Source organism: Lontra canadensis, unplaced genomic scaffold (assembly GCF_010015895.1).
Source record: "Lontra canadensis isolate GAN:19392208 unplaced genomic scaffold, GSC_riverotter_1.0 scaffold4, whole genome shotgun sequence".
In the NCBI taxonomy this organism is placed as follows: Eukaryota; Metazoa; Chordata; class Mammalia; order Carnivora; family Mustelidae; genus Lontra; species Lontra canadensis.
This window is the reverse complement of record NW_022630998.1, coordinates 25933407-25954726: the sequence shown is the minus strand read 5'-3', so window position 1 is coordinate 25954726 and position 21320 is coordinate 25933407. Positions and strand designations below refer to the sequence as shown.

Here is a 21320-nt window from a genome sequence, read left to right as displayed (position 1 = left end):
TAGCTCTTTCCTCTATCCAAGCAGTCCAAAAATAAAGTTGAATTCCTACCTCAAACCTATTATACCAAAAAAGTCCATAGAAAATATAAAAGTGTTTAAAAAGAAGCAGTACAGTGTACAGGCTTAAGAACACAGATTCTAGACCGAAGCTGCCTGGGAAAGAATCAGCCATCTACTACTTGCATGACTTTTCACAAGTTACTTAAACATTTTGTACTTCTGTCTCCTATAAAATAAAGCTACTAATTCAACCTACCTAACGTGGTTAGGGATTATGCCTAACACAGAGTAAGCTCAATCTGTATTAGTACTATTTGTTGTTAATGTCATTGTTATTACTACTATTGTAGGATAACTCTTTTAAAGTTTTTATTTTAATTCTATAAGACAACTTTTTAAATTTCAAGACAGAGAATATCATAAAATAACAAGTCTCCTAAGTGATAAAAAAACAAAAAGTAAGTTGAAAAAAATCACACTTCATTAATTATAACGAACTGTTCAACTGACTGTTCATCACTGTAATAAATGTACTACTGTGGAGTGAACCAGTGATGGGGGCGGGGGGATCACTGGGGGGGGTGGTTAAACATGTACAAGGAAAGGGTATACAGGAAAACTCTCTTGTACTTTCCATTAATTTTGCTATGAACCAAAAACTGCTTTAAAAAATAAACTTCATTAATTAAAAAAATCAAATTTCTGTAACAGAGAACAATATAATGTCAAATGACTAACTGGGAAAGGCATTTGTAACTCACATTACAAAGGGATTACTTCCTTATATTATAAATAGAGTTCTTATGAATCAACTACAGTAGTCCCCCCTCCCCCTCCCACCCACCCACCCCCCATTCTGTGGGAGATGTTCCAAGACCCCCTCTGAATATCTAAAACCTTGGATAGTATCAAATCCTATATACACAATGTTTTTTTTTTTCCTTTGAGCTTTTTCTTTTTAAAAAAATTTAAACTTAATATATAATGTAGTATTGGTTTCAGAGGTAGTTTAGTGAGTCATCGGTCTTATATAACACCCAGCGCTCATCACATCACATGTCCTCCTTAATATCCATCACCCACTTTCCCCATCCCTCCACCGCCCCCCCAGCAACCCTCAGTTTGTTTCCTATGATTAAGTCTCTTATGGTTTGTCTCCCTCTCTGATTTTGTCTTTATTTTTCTTCTCTTCCCCTATGCTGCTGTTTTTTCTTAAATTCCACATATGAGTGCGATCACGTAATTGTCTTTCTGACTGATGTATTTCGCTTAGCATAATACCTTCTAGTTCCATCCACGTCATTGCAAGTGGCAAGATCTGATTTTTTTGATGGCTGAGTAGTATTCCATTGTACGTATATGTTACATCTTCTTTAACCATTCATCTGTTGATGGACATCTGGGCTCTTTCCATAGTTTAGCTACTGTGGACATTGCTGATATAAACACTGGGGTGTACATGCCCCTTCGGATCACTACATTTGTATCTTTGGGGTAAATATCCAGTAGTGTGATTGCTGGGTTGTAGTGTAGCTCTATTTTCAACTCTCTGAAGAACCTCCATACTGTTTTCCACAGTGTGTGCACTAGCTTACATTCCCACCAACAGTGTAAAAGGGGAACCCTTTTTCCACACCCTCACCAACGTCTGTTGTTTCCTGACTTGTTAATTTTAGCTACTGTGACTGGTGTAAGGTGGTATCTCATTGTGGTTTTGATTTGTATTTCCCTCACGCTGAGTGATGTTGAACATTTTCTCACACACGGTGTTTTTTTCTATACATACATACCTACAATAAAGTTTAATTTATAAATTAGGTTCAATAAGAGATTAAGAATTGTTAATAACAAAAAAGAACAATTAAAAGGACATACTGTAATATAAGTTAAATGAATGTGTTTTCTGTCAGAAAACACATTCATTTAGTCACATACATTTAGTCACATACATTCAGTCATCCTACATGATTAGATGAAATGAGATGAATGTCCTAGGCATTGTGACACAGTATTAGATTACTACTGACCTTCTGTTGGTATGTCAGAAGGAGAACCATCTGCTTCCAGGCCATGGTTGACAGCAGGTAACTGAAACCATGGAAAGGAAAACCAAGGATGGTAGGCTGGGGAAGGGGGATGGCGGGTAACTATTATACTAAAAGACCAAATGCCTAATTAAAAAATGAGGAAAAAACATGAACAGACAGTTCTCAAAAAAAAAAAAAAAAGTAAAAATGGCTCTTAAACAGGACTGCTTTTAAAATGCTTTTGAAACCTGCCTCAACCCTGGTTTTTACTGTGGATATTTTACTACCTTAAATTCTACCAATTGGGTTAAAGTTCAGACCACTTTTATATTCACCTAACATCAAAGGTTACATTTTTACCTTTCTACTTTCACATTTCCTATCACTTGAATTTACTATCCTATTTTCTGTGTAGTTTGTGATAGAAGTTCTGCAATCTCCATACAATGAATGCCATTACAAAGAACTCTCTCAGGCAGAACAAGGCCAAGAAATATATTAACAAGTATGTCAGAAGGTTGGTCTATTTGAGATTATAGACGTAAAAGCAGAAGATAAGTTTTTAGTCAGGAAAGTTTTGTGGACAAAGTGAATCTCAGTCTAGTCTTTAAAGCAATAAGTCATAGTATCACAGAATCTTCAAGGTCATCTTGTATAATCTCTCACCAACATATACACCAATTTATTAGAGTGTAAGCTCCTTAATAGCAGAAATCATATCTCAGTCATATCTAATAAATGTTACAGGCATTAAATAGCATTTCAGAAAGACCAATATGGAAAATATATATGATGAAATGCCATGAGATGGGGAAGAAAAGAGATTTTGTTCAACTCTCTCCTCTTATTCCAAATCACTAAGCATGATACCACTGATAGACACAGTATGGAAGATGTAAATCACATGAAGGTAAAAAACAAAAATCAGCAAACTGGTTTGATTAAAATTAGGAATATCAACTAGGTTTTTACAATGACCCAGAACAGATATAACGAACCTTTAAATTATAGCGGTTATCAGGTGCCTGGGCGGCTCAGTCAGTTAAGTGTCTGCCTTCAGCTCAGGTCATGATCCCAGAGTCCTGGGATAGAGCCCACATTGGGCATCTTGCTCAGTGGGGAGCCTGCTTCTTCCTTTCCCTCCCTGTACTGCTCCCAGGACCCTGGGATCATGACCTGAGCTAAAGATAGCCACTTAACCAACTGAGCCACCCAGGTGCCCCAAATATTTCTCATTTTTAATTAGTAAGAATGATGAAATAAATCTGACCATAAACAACCATTTATTTCAGAACAGAAAACTGTTAAAACTGTGCAGAGATGTAGTGAGGCTACAAAGTCCATCATGGCTGAAGACTCAAACACAGCCATATGGATCAGTGATTCAAGTAGCCTTAATGCTTTTATTAATGTATCAAGACAATAACTTGACCAAAGAGATGGTTTCAGTCTAAATTCAGTGCCTCTAGGCCCTGATTATCTTGATAACTAGAACTGGGAAAAGTCATTTAGGAAATAGCTTTTTTTTTTTTTAAGATTTTACTTATTTATTTGACAGAGATCACAAGTAGGCAGAGAGGCAGGCAGAGAGAGGAGGAAGCAGGCTCCCTGCTGAGCAGAGAGCCCGATGAGGGGCTCGATCTCAGGACCCTGAGATCATGACCTGAGCCGAAGGCAGAGGCTTTAACCCACCGAGCCACCCAGGCACCCCTAGGAAATAGCTCTTAAGCACCCAAGAAAGGTGAAACATTAGGGCAACTTAGGTTTCAACCTTTCCGTATCAATTAACCTGAGGCCATGAAGAGCAAGACAAAGTTATTTGCCTTTAAGTCTCTAGAAGAACAATCATTTCAGTTTTTGTCAGTAATCATTTCTGGGTTAAGTTAAAAAAGTTCTTACCAAGGAAGATTAAACAATCTTCCAAGAAATAAAATATATCAGATATCAACATTTTATCTTACTTGTCAATATTGAAAATAAAACTCCCAAAACTTAAAATTAAGTGCTACAATCTTAAAATTCAAACTTGTAATATTGTATCAGATTCAGTGGCGGTGACATATTGTTTTGCTTCACTGAACTAGCTCTCTTGCTGACAGACAGACTGAAACAAAGCACACACTGTTTACCATTAGAAGGCATATTTCCATTTATACTTGGGACTCTGACCAGCCCAAATGATTTTAAGTAAATCTCCCTGAATAAGTTAGAAGGGAGAAAAAGGAAAGAGGATATTACCTGTACAGGCTGCTTTTAGGCAACAGGCTTGAGCAATGGAAACCTGAGTAAGGCAAAAGGGCCCAGAAAGACCATGGAGCTGAATGCGAACAAGCTCATTAAGCACCCGTCTCAAAATAACTGCAACCCCTAACTGACCAATTACAACCAAGGATAGTTCCCAAGATTACCAAAAGAGCAGAAAATTCCATGCCCTCATACTTCCTTAGTTTACCCAATAAATGCTGCCCCTCACCACACCCTAGTTGCAGACAGTCTCTGCTCTGCTGTCCTGCCCACTGCTCTGCCTTAGGTGAATTCTTTTAGAGCCTGTGTTGCTGGCCCCCACCCAATCTGAACACCCCAAATTTGGTGGCCCTGCCAATCGACTGGAGTGCCCCACATTACCTAATGACCTTCTTATTTTTTTGATCTCTTGACTGTTTACATTTTAGTGATAGCTAAACATTTTGATATAGACAAGGACGATCAAATAATTTAAAGGTATAAGTTTTATTTCAACCTAGATTTACATAAAACATAGAATTCACATTTTGAGCACTTAAACAATCACTGAATAATTTACAAATGAGGAAATCAGGGTTCAAACAACGAAGATCAAAGTTATAGACTTATCCAAAACCCAGACCCTTAATTTCCAACCTAATGCTTTTTCCACTAAATCAATTCAGTTCATTTGATTAACATTTGATGAGCAACGAATTTGATGATCATTAAATCATTCACACACAATAGGGAGAAATAATACAGTTTCTGCCACCAATGAGCAGCCAGGGAACCAGGAGAGTAAATGCATCATTATGATACAAAGTGATGAGATGATAGGCACAGGATTCTGAGAACACAGCAAAATGAGAGAGAGAGAGAAAAAAAGGGGGGGAGAAAAAGCTGTGAGAGGACATTTTGGAAGGTTAAGCCCAAGTCAAAACCCAATGAACTCGGTCTGGTGAGCCATCAAAACAAAAGAATTTAAACTGAAGGCTAGAGAAAACCCACGAAAGGTAGTATCATCAGATCATTATTTAAGAAAAATCACTCTGAACAGCATGTCAAGAATGGATGAGGGATAAGCCAGCAGCACTAAGACAGATAAGATCAGGAAAGGAAGAGCTGTACGAAAGGTAGTAGCAGTACTGTGGGTATAGTGTCTTTTACTTCTGTGCTAAGAGCTATATATCATGTGACAAATGAGTTAGGGTCTCACTCAAACAATGCTAAAAATCATGCTAAGTCCAACTCATATTACTATAGAAATTATTTATATCTATATATAATAAAAGCAAACAAAAATTTAATTTACAAGTACACGCTGTCTGCCTAACATACGTCCAATATCCTGCTGGCTGTTATCAACAACTTGGCAGAATAATTTTTTGTTTCACTGTTATATCCCAAATCCTTAGCAAAATGACACTTAGAATAGTTCAAGGCATGTAACAGGGCATTTGATACTTGTTGAATGACTGAATGAAAGGGATCACTACAGAAGAATCAGTCTTAACAGAACTCAAAATCCAAGATTATCATACTAGGTAACAAAAATTATGTTAGGGTAATATTACAGAATAAAACTGCATAGTACTATGAACAAAAGCAATAAAAATTGAAAAAACTGAATATGAAAGTTTCGAATAGATGAAACCTAACATGAAAATGGAAATCAGAGAAGAAGAATAAAAGAAAGGGAATTCCAGGTTAAATGACAAATAGGAACACACGGTAACCATGGGACAGTGAAAATCCTAGCTCAACCAAAGCAAACTTTAGAATCATATGGCAAAGAACTGTGAGCAATATGATGAAAACAAAATTTTACATTGCTGAGTCCTTATAATCAAGAGGGCATATTTAGCTGAGATGTTTAAAAAGATCACCTTGGAAGACTTTTAAGCAGAGGTACGAGGATGAAATAATGCAAATAACGTAGAAAAATGAGATATAGCAATACATCCATCAATTAAAGAGAAAACCTAAGACTAAGGTAGAAGCAGTTGAAACCAGGAAAAAAAAGATAAAAGTATGTCAAAAGAAAACCAATCAGATTAACCTTGAGTGTGACTGAACATGAAGGAAAACAACGGTAGAATAAAAACGAGGAATATCTCAAATATTATTTCAGGATGTTTTAGTCAGAGTGACTGATAGACTCCTACACCCACTGGGCAGGAAAAGTGTAGACTGAAGGAAACTCAAGTGGACTAACAAGTCTTAGGTAGGTCTCCCAAGGACAGCAACCTGGCTACATCCTCAGCTTCAGAAAATAAAGAAATACATACTTTGCTGGTACAATCAATCTATATGAAACTGACTGACAATAATCAAGTTGTAACAATTTTATCAACTAATTTACAGTGAAACAAACTATCAAGGAAATCAGAAGTTCAAGTTCATTAAGTGTTCCACCGGATTACTGTCTTAATGATCCTTTGAAAGTCAAATTATAAGGAGGCTGCTTGGTGAGTAATAATTTATTTTTATTTTTTATTTAAAGATTTTATTTATTTACTTAGAGAGCAAACCCATGATCGTTAAGTAGGGGAAGGGGAAGAGGGGAGGGGCAGCAGGAAGGGAGAAAGAATCCCAAGCAGACTGCACTGAACACAAAAGCCCCAGCCTTGATTCCATGACCCCGACATCATGACCCAAGCCGGAATCAAGAGTTGGACACTCAGCCAACTGAGCTGCCAGGCTCCTCAAGGTGAGTAATGAATGATTTAGACCAAAGGGTAGCACTGAGGGATAGCTCAGTCAGGCAGTGTTAAAGTTTAAAGAAATATACAGAATAGCTAGAATGTGAAATAATCTCAACCCCTAACAGTTCTGGATAAATACATTCAATTCTGGCTATCGAAACTTCTAGATTTTCAATTGATAAAGCTGCATTCCAATTTACTCACTCTTTCCTTAAACAAAAACCTATCTAAAAGTTAGTCTATCTTTTGGTATGTAAATAGCAGTGCTTTAGCTACATCTGATCGATCTTAGGTCTTAGAACCAATCCATACCTAAGTTCAAGGTGAAGAAACAACCCTTTCATCATATCTTTCATAATTTTATCAAATTCTTAAAGTGTTAGCCACTCCTAACTGCTACCTACAAATTATATGTGATAAAGGTATGGTAGCGGTCAATGCCTGTGTTATGGGAGCACTCCAAGAAAAGCAGTGATTAAATCTAAATGGGAGCGCTGGGGAAGACTGGTTCACAGAGGTGACATATGAATTAGTCTTACAAGGTTAAAGATGTATCCCACTCTCACAGAGAAGTTAAAAAAAAAAAGAAAGTTCAGATATACCCACCTGTACAAAGAAAGTAAATGCCATGATCCCAAATAATGAGCAATTCCATATGCTGTAGACTTTGATATGGATTGCACACAATGGACTTTTCTGCAGGTATTTAGAAGTAAGTCCATGATCTCAAGGGTAGAATGAACCCAGTCAAATATATTTTGGAAAGCCAAATGCCACTATGGTCGAAAATTAAAGCAAAAAGTTAAAAGTAACTGGAAGAAAAGAGGTAAATTAGAAGTCCTTTGAAATAATCCAACACTGTAAGAGCCTAAACTAAAACAGCTTAAAAAACAGGGGTGCCTGGCTGGCTCAGTCAGTAAGGTCAGTGAGTGCGCAACTCCTGCACACACTGTTGTGAGTTTAAGGGCCACGTTATACACTGACCTTACTAAAAAAGAAAAAAAAAAAAAAGCAAAACCGAAACTAAAAAATTAAGATTTTTAGAGAAAAAAGGGATTTAGGCATAAGATTAATAATTATCTCTGCAAAGACAGTATCATCAATAAGTAAGGCTAAAACTTAAGTGATTATGTAGAGATAAAATGGAAAAAATGAACATAATTATTTTCTGGAGAAACTGAGAAGAGGAAAATCTAATGGATACGAGAATAACTGACATACAAAAATATATAAAAAATATATCTTCATAATGGGGAAAATATACATGCTTAAGGTAAAAGGGAAGGAACAAATGTTGGGGGGTGGTGGTGAATATTCTAGAAAGAAGTGTGTGGGAATTTAATCACTTAAGAATCAGAAAAAGATGAGACCAAAGGTGTAAGCTGAAAAAACTTTGAGACCTTGTTCTACTGAAGAGAAACACAAATAGATACAGAGTTGTATTAAGTTTAAAAACTGAGTGGACAAAGTTTGAGAGACCTTAAAAAATAACCACACCAAGGTCAGGATCTTGACAATGTGACCGAGAAGAGATCTAGAAACTCAGGGAACAAAGGTCTGATAAACTTATACATGTGGATGACTGACAGACCCAAGCTGGTTTTTTAAAAAATTACTCCTAATAGGGTCTTTGATAGGACTGAGGACTGTCTAGATTTAATCGAGATGGGAAATCCTTCCATATAATGCCAATGCAGCTAAAAACAGCATAAAACAATCATGAACAGGAAAGGAAAATCTTGCCCATAGGCCATTTCTAGAATCTTAGGGTTCATCACGTGGTCTACTCTGGCCTTTATTTGGTTTTTTAATATAGCTCCAGCCCTTACAGATAGTAAACAGATCTGGAAATAAAAAAAAGGAAAACTGCAAAATAAATAAAATGAAAATAACAGGGTGCCTGGGTGGCTCAGTCGTTGGGCATCTGCCTTCAGCTCAAGGGGTGACTGGGATGGAGCCCTGCCTGGGGCTTCCCGCTCTGTGAGAGGCCTGCTTCTCCCTCTGCCTCTCCCCCTGCTTGTGTTCCCTCTCACTGTGTCTCTGTCAAATAAAGAAATAAAATCTTAAAAAAAAAAAAGAAAATAACAAAAGGTTACTTAGCACCAGCAAAGAATTAGGATAAGGTTACCTACTGATTTAATATAAATTTATTAACTGAATTATGTGAAATCATAGATACTTAATTGTTTTGACCTACAAAACAGCAATTTTATGTATTTCAAAATAATACTACCAAAAAAACTATATAAACGAGAAGGTGAAATGAGAGAAAGAAAACTGTAAAACACAATTATCAACAGCTCTGAATTCAAGCACATAGGTTTTCACATTTAACTGCTTACAGAATTTGTTTGGTGTGCTAGCATCACATTTCATAGCACAAAATATGTTTTTTTAATTCTTTAAAGTAAAAAGTATGAGCAGAAATTTTTGCCATTTTCCAACTCAGAATAAGAAATTTAATGTACTTTAAGGTCAAAAATCAAAAACCCTCAATAAAATGCCTTGGTACGTCCTAAATATATTAATTAGACATACATGGTAGGAGAATGCATCAATTTGACCTAATTATATTCAGAAACAACAGCCCTAGACCTTTTGCTTAAGATGATATAACGCATTCCTTAGGGACGCCAGGGAGGCTCGGCTGGTTAGGCGACTGCCTTCCGCTCTGGTCATGATCCCAGAGTCCCAAAATTGAGTCCCGCATGAGCCTTCCAGCTCCGCGGGTAGTCTGCTTCTCCCTCTGACCTCCCCTCCCACGCTCTCTCTCAAATAAGTAAAATCCTTAAAAATAAATAAATAAAACTGTTCCTTGGAATTTGATTAAATTTAGAAATAAAACTTAAGACATGTTCTTTGATATAAATTGATAAGGCCAAAGTGGAAGACCAACAACAAACAGGACAAAAATAAATATTTTTCCACAAGAATAGAGGGCATTTTAATGAAATAAAACTCATTAACCATTTCAACATATTAGTGTTGAAATTAACCATTATTTATTTTAAAAGAGAATTTTCCTGTTACAGTAGGTTGAGTGAATGATATCTCATATATATCTCATATAAAGTAATACCAGCCAGTAATTAAAATATTGATGAAGAATGAAATATTTTTAAAGATGTTAGCAAGCCACTTCACCTCTTTCTAACACGTGCGTGTTTCATTGTAGTACTGAGAAGTAACAAATAAAAGGTTCAATGGAAGAAAGGATCTTTAAATCTGGTACTTTTCCTTAACTGTATTTTTTGACATTAGAGAAAATATCCGTACAGATCTATATCCAAAGCTTAGTCAAAATTAATAAATTTATATTTGACATTTATAAGTCATCTACTTCAGACCAATTCCTAACCACTCTTCAACATTCACTGCACTTATAAAACCTTCCTTGTTAAAAAAACATATGCACAACTCCGAGCAGCTTTTATCATGCTCAACCATCACCAACAATTTGAGGGTTTCTTCCCCATTGAAAATGTATTCATCTCATTTCTAAAGTCCTAAGCCACTCCCCAGAGAGTGCCCAACATGACGGGCTTTCGAGTTACGCTGATGAAATAAAAGGATAAAGCATAAAGTTGCCCACTGTCCTTCACTACATTAACATTCCTAGTATGTGACAACCACTGAACTTCAGCATAAAGAAGAAAATTATTCACTTTAAGATCAACAGACAATATACTGACTGCATCTCAGAGAAACAGGTTTATCTATTTCTTCAAGATAATCCTCTCAATTTACTGCAATAGGTACGCCTTCAAAATACTTGCTTTTAAACAAACTAAAAATTACAACTTTGGTAAGTAAACAAATATTCATCAAATAATTTAAAACAAAAATTTCCGCTTAGCGCTGAATTTTAAGCCATATACAAAAGCCAAGAAAAATTAATGTGCACTAATGGTAACTATCAGAAACATGCACTTATTGCAAATATTTTAATGTACTGAATAATTAAACATACTAGAATCAAAGTAATTCTCTGTCACAAACAGCAGTTAGACAAGTATTCTCTGGGACTCATTCCTTATCTACAGAATGACAAGGGTTGGCAAATGATCTCCAAAATCTTCAAAGATCTTATTGTTGATGACTGCAATATTTTAATTAAAAATACAATGGATTGTTGGCATTCACAAATTTACGATTTCTAAACCATCTTCAAAGCCTGTGAGGTGTAGTTACTGCGGACAGGACTAATTATCCCTTCTTCATAAGGATTAAATGAGCTAACATTTATAGAAGAAGTGAAAGTAAATCAGGGCTACAAGTTGATATGAAAGAGTATACCTAGTCCACTGCCCAGCATTCTCCCCTCACTAGTGGTACACAGGAATTTCTCACAGAGATCTGTGAATACCAATAGTCCTATTGTTTTAATTTGAATTTTTTTAAAAGTTTATCTCAGATACTTGGCCAATTCTCTTACTAAATGATTCACTCTCTTTACGATTTGTAATTTTCTTTTATCAAGAGAACTAGGATGACCTTAAATACTCCTGCAACAATTGAGAAGCTCTCTATCAAAACCAAGAATAAGCACTCAAATAATAGTTAAAATCAAGTTAGAAAAGAGTGTTAGTCTTAAAGAACTAATGTTTCAGTTACTGTTATAATTTAACATTATAATGAATGTTACCCAAGTTCTCTTATCTGTCCCTCCTGATTAGAGAACACATTTAGGGGGTACCTGGGTGGCTCAGTCGTTAACTGCCTTCGGCTCAGGTCATGATCCCAGGGTCCTGGGATGGAGCCCCCCATCAGGCTCTCTGCTCTGCAGGGAGCCTGCTTCTTCCTCTCCCTGCCACTCTGGCTACTCGTGCTCTTACTCTGTCTGTCAAATAAATAAATAAAATCTTAAAAAAAAAAAAACCACACATTTAGTTTGCAACTAATTTGAATTCTATTAGCATCTGACCTACCCAACCAACCAAGTTGTCTAGTAATAAAGGATACAGTGAGGCTTCCTTGTCCTCATGTTAATTAATCTAATAGGGGCAGGGAGGAAAGAGACAGTAAGCATGAATTTAAATGTATTTTAAACTATTAATAAAAGCAAAACCTTTCAGGAAAAAAAGTCATGGCTTCTTTTTTGAGCAAGACTGTATTCAGAAACAAATGATTCTAGTCATAAATACTCATACCTGAATACCTAAACCATAAAGAAACATTTTTAGTCAGTCATTTATACTGATTATAAAAATGACCAAAATCTTCTGAAATGATAAAAATATTTAATAAACATTCAACTTAGAGGAATTATGATGGAGCAGAATCCTCCGATGTGACTTTTTCTTTTAGGAAAAAAAAGTCAGGAAAGTGTGGCATTGCTTTTCTAAGTACATCATTGTATTTGGGCAAACAGTGGTAATCAAGAGGTAAAAGTTAACAAAACTCAGCTAAGTTCTTGTAAAGGGCAGACATAGATAACTACATAAAAAAATAAGCAATCAGATTAGTATTTCAAAAGGCTTCTACTACTTAGCACAGAGATAAAAAGTGTCACATTTAAAAAAGTAAAGCAGCCATAGCCTTGCATAGTCTTACAGTGCCTTACTTGTCACATTAATTAATGGCAGTCTATAATCAAATATTTCTAATACAGAGCACAACAGCTTGTTCAAGTTCCTTCTTCATAAGTAACTTCTGGTGGAGAAAGTCTCCCTTTCCTCTCTCCAAGGTCCCTTAATATTTTCCATCTCACCTTTTCTTCACAATCCAAACCTCTCTACTTCAAAGAATTTATTGCAGAGACTCATCAATATCACCTAGAGCCTCTACTTTTTTCCCTAAAAGATCTTTATGATAAACAGTTTATGGTCAGCTGCAAGTAACACAGGAAGGTGACTTTTAAAACTCTCCTAGCAGTAAAAACCTTTATCATGTGTGCTGAATATATGGGAGGGAAAGTAAGGTAACCTACAATACATTCTTTTTCTTAACTCAGGGAAAATACTAAGTTCTAGTTGTAAACAGGTAGTCCAAATGAAAGGAAAAGGAGCCCTCAGAAAAAGAAATGGGCTAACTATGAGACAGGCTTGCAACAAGTGTGACACACTAAATACTTACAATGTAAGAAATTCCATCATCCCCAATTCTTGAAATACTCCTCACCTGATCAGTGTTACTAGAAGTTCATCCCTAAGCACAATGGAAACTAATACAGTATGAGAAGAAGTGCCTTAACTGGATGCAGTTAAGGTGGAGGGAATGTGAAGGACTGAATCTTTGTTATGACTACAGCAGTGTCAGTCATGTTTGGCACCTGAGTCAGGCTAAACATTAGTGCCATGTAGATCAGCAACAATTTCTCTAATACTATATGAGATGTAGTATTAGTTATCAACTAGGTTGGGAAAGATTTTCTAGAAATGTAAGAGCATAATATTATTTCTATAGGAAAATGTTTCAGAAATTAATCCTCTCCTAAGTTAAAACCTATCAAATATAAACAAAAAGACTGGCACAACAGTATAATGGCCAAACCACCTGGGTTAAAGTCAAATTCCACCACCACTAGCGGGATGATTTTGGAAGTGTTACTCCAATCCTGCTATGCCTCCATTTCTAAACCTGTAGAATGGAGGTTTAAAAAAAAAGTAGGTAAACAAGTGGAGGTTAAAGAAATCCAAGATTAAATACTTCATGAAGATTTAAATAAGTTAATGTAAGTAGAGTAGATAAATACTAACGCCTAAGTAAATGTCACTATTACTGTTATTGAAGAAAAGTAAAATTCAATTTGTCCACCTAACTTCTACTTACCCTTAAAAGACTTAATCCAATCAATCCTTTGTGAAACTCTTAACTCCAAACTGAATATACCCTCCTTTCCTCCCTTCATTCAACTAAATGTACATCAACAATATTCAGTTTCACATATTCAGAATCACAGAACTTAAGTCATACCACCGAGGGTATCTAGTTCTAATTCAAGCACACTTTCCATGCCATAGATTTATTGTACTTTCTCTAGTCATTTTTAAAAATACGTATGCATGGGGGCACCTGGGTGGCTCAGTTGGTAAAGTGTGTGCCTCTGACTCGGGTTGCAATCCCAGGGTCCTACAATCAAGCCCTGCATCAGACTCCCTGCTCCGTGCAGAGTCTACTTCTCCCTCTCCCTCTGACCCTCACCTCTGCTTGTGCTCTCTCACTGTCAAATGAATAAATTTTTTTTAAAAATCATAAAAAAAAATACATGTGTATGAGCAGATAGGTTTTTCATATTACCTAAAGATTTTTTTAAAAATAAATAAAACTTTATCATAGGACATTAAGATCCTGAGTGTCGATATCAAAGTATCAAAAGCTGAAATGATTTCAGGTTTTTCTAAATCTTTTCTTTATGGGCAAAACACAAAAGATATTTTATCTACCTTAACGATGGAATTACTAAGTCTGTTTTATATAACTGAAAGACATGAATACAAAATCAGGGTATTTTGAGTGAATGAGTCGTATTCTCTCAAGAACTACAGTTAGCTTAAAAGACTAAACATAGGTGGCACAGGGAAAACCTGGGTGGCTCAAGTAGTTAAGCACCCAACTCTTGATTTCTTTATGATGATCCAGCCCGCGTCAACCTTCACCCTCAGCCTGGAGTCAGCTTGAGAATCTCTCTCTTCCTCTGCCCCTCCCTGCCCCTCTCTCTCCCGATCTCTTTAATATAATTAAAAAAAAAATAGGTGGCATAAATCAATCTATTAAATATCACCTACTACCAGAGCCTTTAAAAAAAAATACTTTCCTGTTCACTCTTTGGAAAAATGATTAATGGTTAACTTTACTGAAAGAATTACAGGGTGCCTGGGTGGCTCAGTTGGTTAAGCAACTGCCTTTGACTCAGGTCATGATCCTGGAGTTCCTGATTGAGTCCTGCATCAGGCTCCCTGCTTGGCAGGGAGTCTGCTTCTCCCTCTGACCTTCCCTCTTCTCATGCTCTCTTTCTTTCTCTCTCAAATAAATAAAATCTTTAAAAAAAGAAAAGAAGAGAAAGAAAGAATTACATAGCTACAGACAATACAAGCTTTGTGGCCAGTATTACAGTATTTTTTTAGGGCACAGTTCATAAATATGTACTCACAGATACCAGGCATATATGACTCTCGTATTTGTTCCAATGTCACCTCTTTGTTAATGCTTTCCCTGAATGTCCTATCTAAAATACCACCTTAATCATTTTCTATCCCTTACCCTACTTTATCTATCTTTGTTGCATTTATCACCAACAACATATATTATGTCTCATTTGATTATCATCAGAATCTCCCACTAAAGCATAAGCTCCACAAAGGCAGGATTGTCTCTGTTTAATGAACATTTATATCCCTGTTGCCAAGAATACAGATATAGCTGACATACAGACAGTGCTTAATAAATAATGCATGATTGATTGAATAATACTTTTGAGACAAAGGCACGATTTTTAAATATTGGGTGAACAAACAGTATTATCATTCCAATCAAAACCAAGAGAATGTTCCTTTTACCAGAACTTCAAAGATTTTTTTTTCCCCCTAACTCAAGGGCTGGTGATACATAAAGAGTAGAAAGACAATTTACAGACAAGTTTATTTCTTCAAAGCTTCTTGTCAACAAGTTGTGTTCATGCTTGATTTACTAACATGGGCAAAACCACAGCACAATATTAAGAAGATTAAAAAAAAATCACTGTTAGTAATGAACACTTTCAAATATCTTCTGATTTTCTAAAATCAACTAAACTTGCTTTATGCTTTTACTCCAGGCCAAACAAAAGAACTAAATTACTTAAAAAGTGGACCATAGTCCAGAGTATAAGCTAGTATTTAAGAATTAATCTTGAATCCACCAAATGCTAACCAAAAGAACAGGATCTACTTTATTTATTTATTCTTCTTTTTTTTTTTTTTTTTGAAAAGAAAGCGAGAAAGGGCTAGTGGAAGGAAGAGGGAGAGCCTTAGTTCTTAAGATTGATGTGGGTTAGATCTCACAACCACTGAGATCATGACCTGAGCAAAAATCAAGAGTCAACACAACCAACAGAGCCACTCAGGCACCCTGAACAGTCTCTATTATTTGAGCTAAGCTTCTTTAGGATAGAAGCAGTGGAGAGAAGTCACAGGAAAAGTGAGAGAACCGAGAAGAAACACACATCTCTGCCACCGTACCTCTAACTGATAAAAACCCTGAGAATTTATCCCTCAATATACACATGTCCATTCAACAAGCAAAACCACATTCTGGTCATAAAACACACCTTAACAAATTTAAAATAACAAATCATACAACATCTGCCCTCAGATCACAATGCAATTAAATTCGAAATCAGCAGCAGAAAGTAACTGGAAAATCCCAAAACATGTCAAGACTAAATAACACATTTTTAAATAACACAAGGGTCAAAAAGGAAAACTCAAGACAACTTCAAAATATGTTTAATTACATGAAACACAACTGATCAAAATTTATGAGATGCAGCATAAGCAGCGCTTAAATGGAAATTTATAGCACTGAATGCAAATGTTAGGAAAGACAATCTAAAATCAAACACCTGAAGTTCCACCTTAGGAAACCAAAAAAAGAGCAGATTAAATCCAAAGTAAGCAGAAAGAAAAGAAATAATAGAGCAGAAATCAATAAAATTAGAAAAAAAATCAATACAGAAAAATCAATTAAACCAAAAACTGGTTCTCTAAGAAGATCAATAAAATCAATAAGCCTCTACCCAGGCTAAATGAGAAAATGGAAAGGACACAAATTACTAATATCAGAAATGAAAGGTGTCATCACTACAGACCCTGTGGACATTAAAAGACTAATAAAGGAGCACTACAAATAACTCTGCCCACAGATTTTATTTTACTTTTTAGAGATTTTATTTATCTGAGAAAGAAAGAGCACACACATACACATACAGCAGAGGAAGGGGCAGAAGGAGAGGCAGAAACAAAATCCCTGCTGAGCCCAACTTGGGGTTCAATCCCAGGACCTCGAGATCATGAGCTGAGCCAAAGGCACTCTCTCTCTTTCTCCCTCTCTCAAATAAATAAATAAATAAAACCTTTTAAAATAAATAAGTATGGGGTGCCTGGGTGGCTCAGTCATTAAGCTTCTGCCTTTGGCTCAGGTCATGATCCTAGAGTCTTGGGATCCAGCCCTGCATCAGGCTCCCTGCTCTGTGGGAAGCCTGCTTCTCCCTCTCCCCCTGCTTGTGTTCCCTCTCTCACTGTCTCTCTCTGTGTCAAATAAATAAATAAAATCTTTAAAAAGAAAATAAATAAGTAAAATCAAGGTGTCCCAAGGCTTCACTCTCCATTCTGGAGTAGTATTTAAGACAGTACTGAAATACATGCCCAAACTTATCTACAAAGATCCCAAAGATTCCTACATAATGCATTTAAAAAAAAAAAGAAAGAAAGAAAGAAAGAAAAGATGACAAAACAAAAAAAAACTTGAAAAATCAAAAGCCTGGGGCGGGGTTGGGGGGGGAGGTAGGAGTGGATCCTGGTGGCTCAGTCAGTTAGGCATCTGCCTTCCGCTCAGGTCACAATCACCGGGTCCTGGGATGGAGCCGCACATCAGGCTCCTTGCTCACCAGGGAGCCTGCTTCTACCTCTCCCTCTGCCTAAGGCTACCACTGCTTGTGCTTTCTGTCAAATAAATAAAATCTTAAAGAAAAATCAAAAGGATAAAGAAAACTGTGAAAATCAGGCTACATTTTATTTAATCAGAAACATGTACCTACTCTGAAAAATGTCCTGAAGTCAGAGAATCAGAAATGTGAGAGTCAGTAGGTTTTTTAATCCCCATTGCTCTTATCCAGGAGGAAAATGGAACTCTTACCAAGTTGAGTGATTCTGTCAAATTCATGTAACTAAGGGCAGAATCTGGATCTTCTGAGTTCAAGTACTACATGCTTTGCATATCATTAGGCCCAAGCACTGCAAAGGTTCTTAATTTAACCAAGCTGTATTCAAAATAAATTCAACTCCTCACTTTATTTAATGGTTAAACACTTTTCTTTGAGGTATTCCAAGCACTGACCAAACTTGCATAAACAGACATCATCAATTTCATGACTGGGAACACTAAAGTGGAGTTAATACAGAAATGTAAGCAATACCAGAATGGAGTCAACTACTGGGCTGGTAGTTGGTGACATTCTCCAGGTGACATTCTCTTAAGTGACATTTTGAGAAACAGCATGAGTTTACCTTAACCTAAAACAAAATTACAATTTTGAAATGGCAGGAGATTGGGCGCCTGGGTGGCTCAGTGGGTTAAGCCTCTGCCTTCGGCTCGGGTCATGATCTCAGGGTCCTGGGATCGAGCCCCGCATCAGGCTCTCTGCTCAGCGGGGAGCCTGTTCCCCCTCTCTCTCTGACTGCCTCTCTGCCTACTTGTGATCTCTCTCTCTCAAATAAATAAATAAAATCTTAAAAAAAAAAAAAAAGAAATGGCAGGAGATGGGTTCTTCTAGTATTACAGAATACTGGAACAAATTCACATTGAGCTTCTTTGTGACTATCTTAAGGATTTTTATTAGACTTTTTAACTTTTCAGACCAAGAAGTCAAAAACTGAGCTTAAATTTAGGAAGTGGAGATCTGAGTTTTAGTCCAGACTATGCCAAACTATTGTTATCTTAGATAAACCAATGCTTATTTCCACACCTCAGATTCTTCCTTATGTAAAATTAGGGAAGCTTGTGGGGGGGATGGAGATGGTTAGGCTAATTGTTTTCTTTCCTTCCTTCTCATTCTACTATTCTGTATCTTTGTCTAATTTCACTGACACAAATAGAAAAAAAAAAACCTCTTTATGAATACAAAGCATTAGTTATTCACTGAGGTGAAATACATACACAGTGCCCAAGATTCATAGGTTAGGTTAGCTAGGAGAGTACACCAGAAACCACAGTATTTTGAAGTTCTTTTCTTTCACTTTTTAAAAATTATTTATTTATTTAAAGATTTTATTTATTTGACACACACAGATCACAAGGAGGCAGAGAGGCAGGCAGAGAGAGAGAGGGGGAAGCAGGTTCCCTGCTGAGCAGAGAGCCTGATGCAGGGCTCCATCCCAGGACCCTGAGATCAGGACCTGAGCCGAACGCAGGGGCTTAACCCACTGAGCCACCCAGGAGCCCTATTTTTATTTATTAGAGAGAGAGAGAGAGAGAGAGCAAAGCAGAGGGAGAGTCAGAGGCAGAGGGAGAAGCAGGCTCCCGGAAAAGCAGGGGAAGCCCGATATGGGACTTGCGATGCCGGGACTCTGGGATCATGACCTGATTTGAAGGCCGTGGCTTAACCAACTGAGCCACCCAGGCATCTCTTTCACATTGTTTCTAAAAGTTATTCAAAAGTCCAACTTCCAACACTATAAGCTGAATAATGTCAACATTTGGTCCTGAAAAAGCATGGTACACTGAGGCTAGATTCCAAGACAGAATGCCCTCCGGATGAAAATTTGAAATCTTTTATATAGGCAAATAATTAACAGTGTTGAACTTAACCAGAGGCCTGGGATCTTGGAAAACACCAAAGGTTAATACAGCCCCCCCAAGCCCTTTTGTGTTCTGGAACGGGCTTAATGCAAAGAAACACTGGTCCCCACAGGACTTAGGTAAGACTCAAAGATGCCCCACTTGTTTACCTATGACAAAGCAGAGACAAAGCCCGCAAATTCCCATTTTTTGCTTCATAAATGACTAGATGAATGACATGTCCCCACAGATTAACTGGTACAAAATATTTGTTACTCAAATTCTGGTTAAGATCCTCTTTCCCGAGGTTCCTGAACTTTGGCCCACCCTCGATCTGAAGCAGCAAAAACTTCTCTGGCCTGAGGGTAAAACAATCTAATCTACTGTTAAATGGTACTTCCCTTTCATCTCACTTCCCCACACTTGGTTCTTTCTAGGATTGCTTTACTCCTCCCTAATAAAAAGAAAAACCTTTTTGCTAAATCTTCGAGACTCTTGCTATCTTACGGTTAGGGCATTCTTCCTAGTTCCCCAAGCCCTTGCAATATTCCTTTCCAATAAAATCTCTCCTTACTAAGTCTGAATGTTTCATTTGACACCCTTCCCAATTTCAAATGGGCTGAGTGTGAAAGATAAGCTGACTTTGCTTTTCTCTTAGTGACAAGTGTTGATCTTCTACAAAAGGATCCGTCGTGTGCACCCGGAAATGCTAAAGGGATTTCTAAGATCTTAAGTTCTTGGCTACTACCAGGCTGCTAAGAAAAAGGGAGGGGCGGAGATGATCAACCCAGCAAGGTCAACTCTGAGACCACCTGGCGCCACACGCCGTACACAGTGAAAGGGCCACGAACATTCTGGCTACGTACTCCACACTCCTGGGCAGATTTCACGGTTGGGCAGGGCAGATGCTTCTTCCTCAGGGGCCCAGGAGCTCCGGGACAGGTAGGGAGTCCTGCCTCGCGGTTCATCCCATTGCTCTCGCCCGCTCCATCCTCAGCTAGGTACCCGACTGGCTACCTTCACAGGGCTAACCTCCTGGACCCTAGCTTCCCACTGGTACTCCAGCCTTCACAGAAAGACTCACCATGGCGCCAAGGACAGGTCGTGGGCCGGACGCCCTGGAATCCCCGGGCCCGTCCTGGGCCTTCCCTCCCCAACCCGCAGCCAGGAGCCTCTTAAACAACGCAAGGGACAGAGTTTTCCGGCTCTGACGGAAGTTCTGCCCGCGCGGGACAGGAAGTCCCTCCCCTCTCTTGAACGCTGGCGACCCCACGCCACGCAGAGGTGAGGATACGCAGGACGTCCTCTAATGCCACTTCCGTGGGTGCTAGGTTAGAAGCTGGGGGCGGTGTTGACCTTGAGAGCGCGCGAGGGAAGCGCAGGCGCAGCTCAGGTAGGTGGGCGGGTGGGGCGCGGTTGCGGCGCCTGTGAGGATCCGGAGGTAGGTTGGGTGGTTCGGGCACGAGCGCGTCCTCGCCCTGGGAGGTGATGGAAGTGCAGGTTGATGAACCGGCTGGGAGCCGACCCCAGAGGATTTAGTGAGGAAGAAAAACCACAGGCCCTGTTCGTGCTGGGACGACAGTAGTTTCTTCAGCTGAGCCACTCCCTTTTTACCTTTTCCTTTTCCAGGCTGACCGTCCTTGGAGACTTTCCGGATCTCCACAGACCTCTCTGTTCCTCTGTCGTCTCTTTTACCTGCTTTAGTGCGTCCTGCAGCCCTCCCCTTACGGCAGTGATATTTGATCCTGAGACGTTAATTCACCATTCATATATACCAGTGGAAACCAGAAGAACATCTACCAAGACCAGAGAAACCAGAAAGAGAATTCTGCCTATTTTAAAATACCTTCCAATATGGGTGGTTTCCTTTTATTTATAAATATATATA

At 37.9% G+C, this 21320-nt stretch overlaps 1 protein-coding gene across 3 annotated transcripts in view; it reads right to left on the bottom strand.

Annotated features, from left to right (window-relative positions):
• The window catches only part of TMEM161B (transmembrane protein 161B), a 67657-nt gene extending 46998 nt beyond the window's left edge, over positions 1-20659 (bottom strand). The window contains exon 1 of one of the 3 annotated variants that reach the window (XM_032846966.1): positions 20517-20659. In XM_032846966.1, coding sequence (XP_032702857.1) covers positions 20517-20519 — 3 coding nt within the window. In that variant the 5' untranslated portion in view covers positions 20520-20659. The remainder of the gene's footprint in view (positions 1-20516) is intronic. The other 2 variants (XM_032846945.1, XM_032846956.1) reach the window with 2 other exon arrangements.
• Positions 20660-21320: the final 661 nt, after the last annotated feature.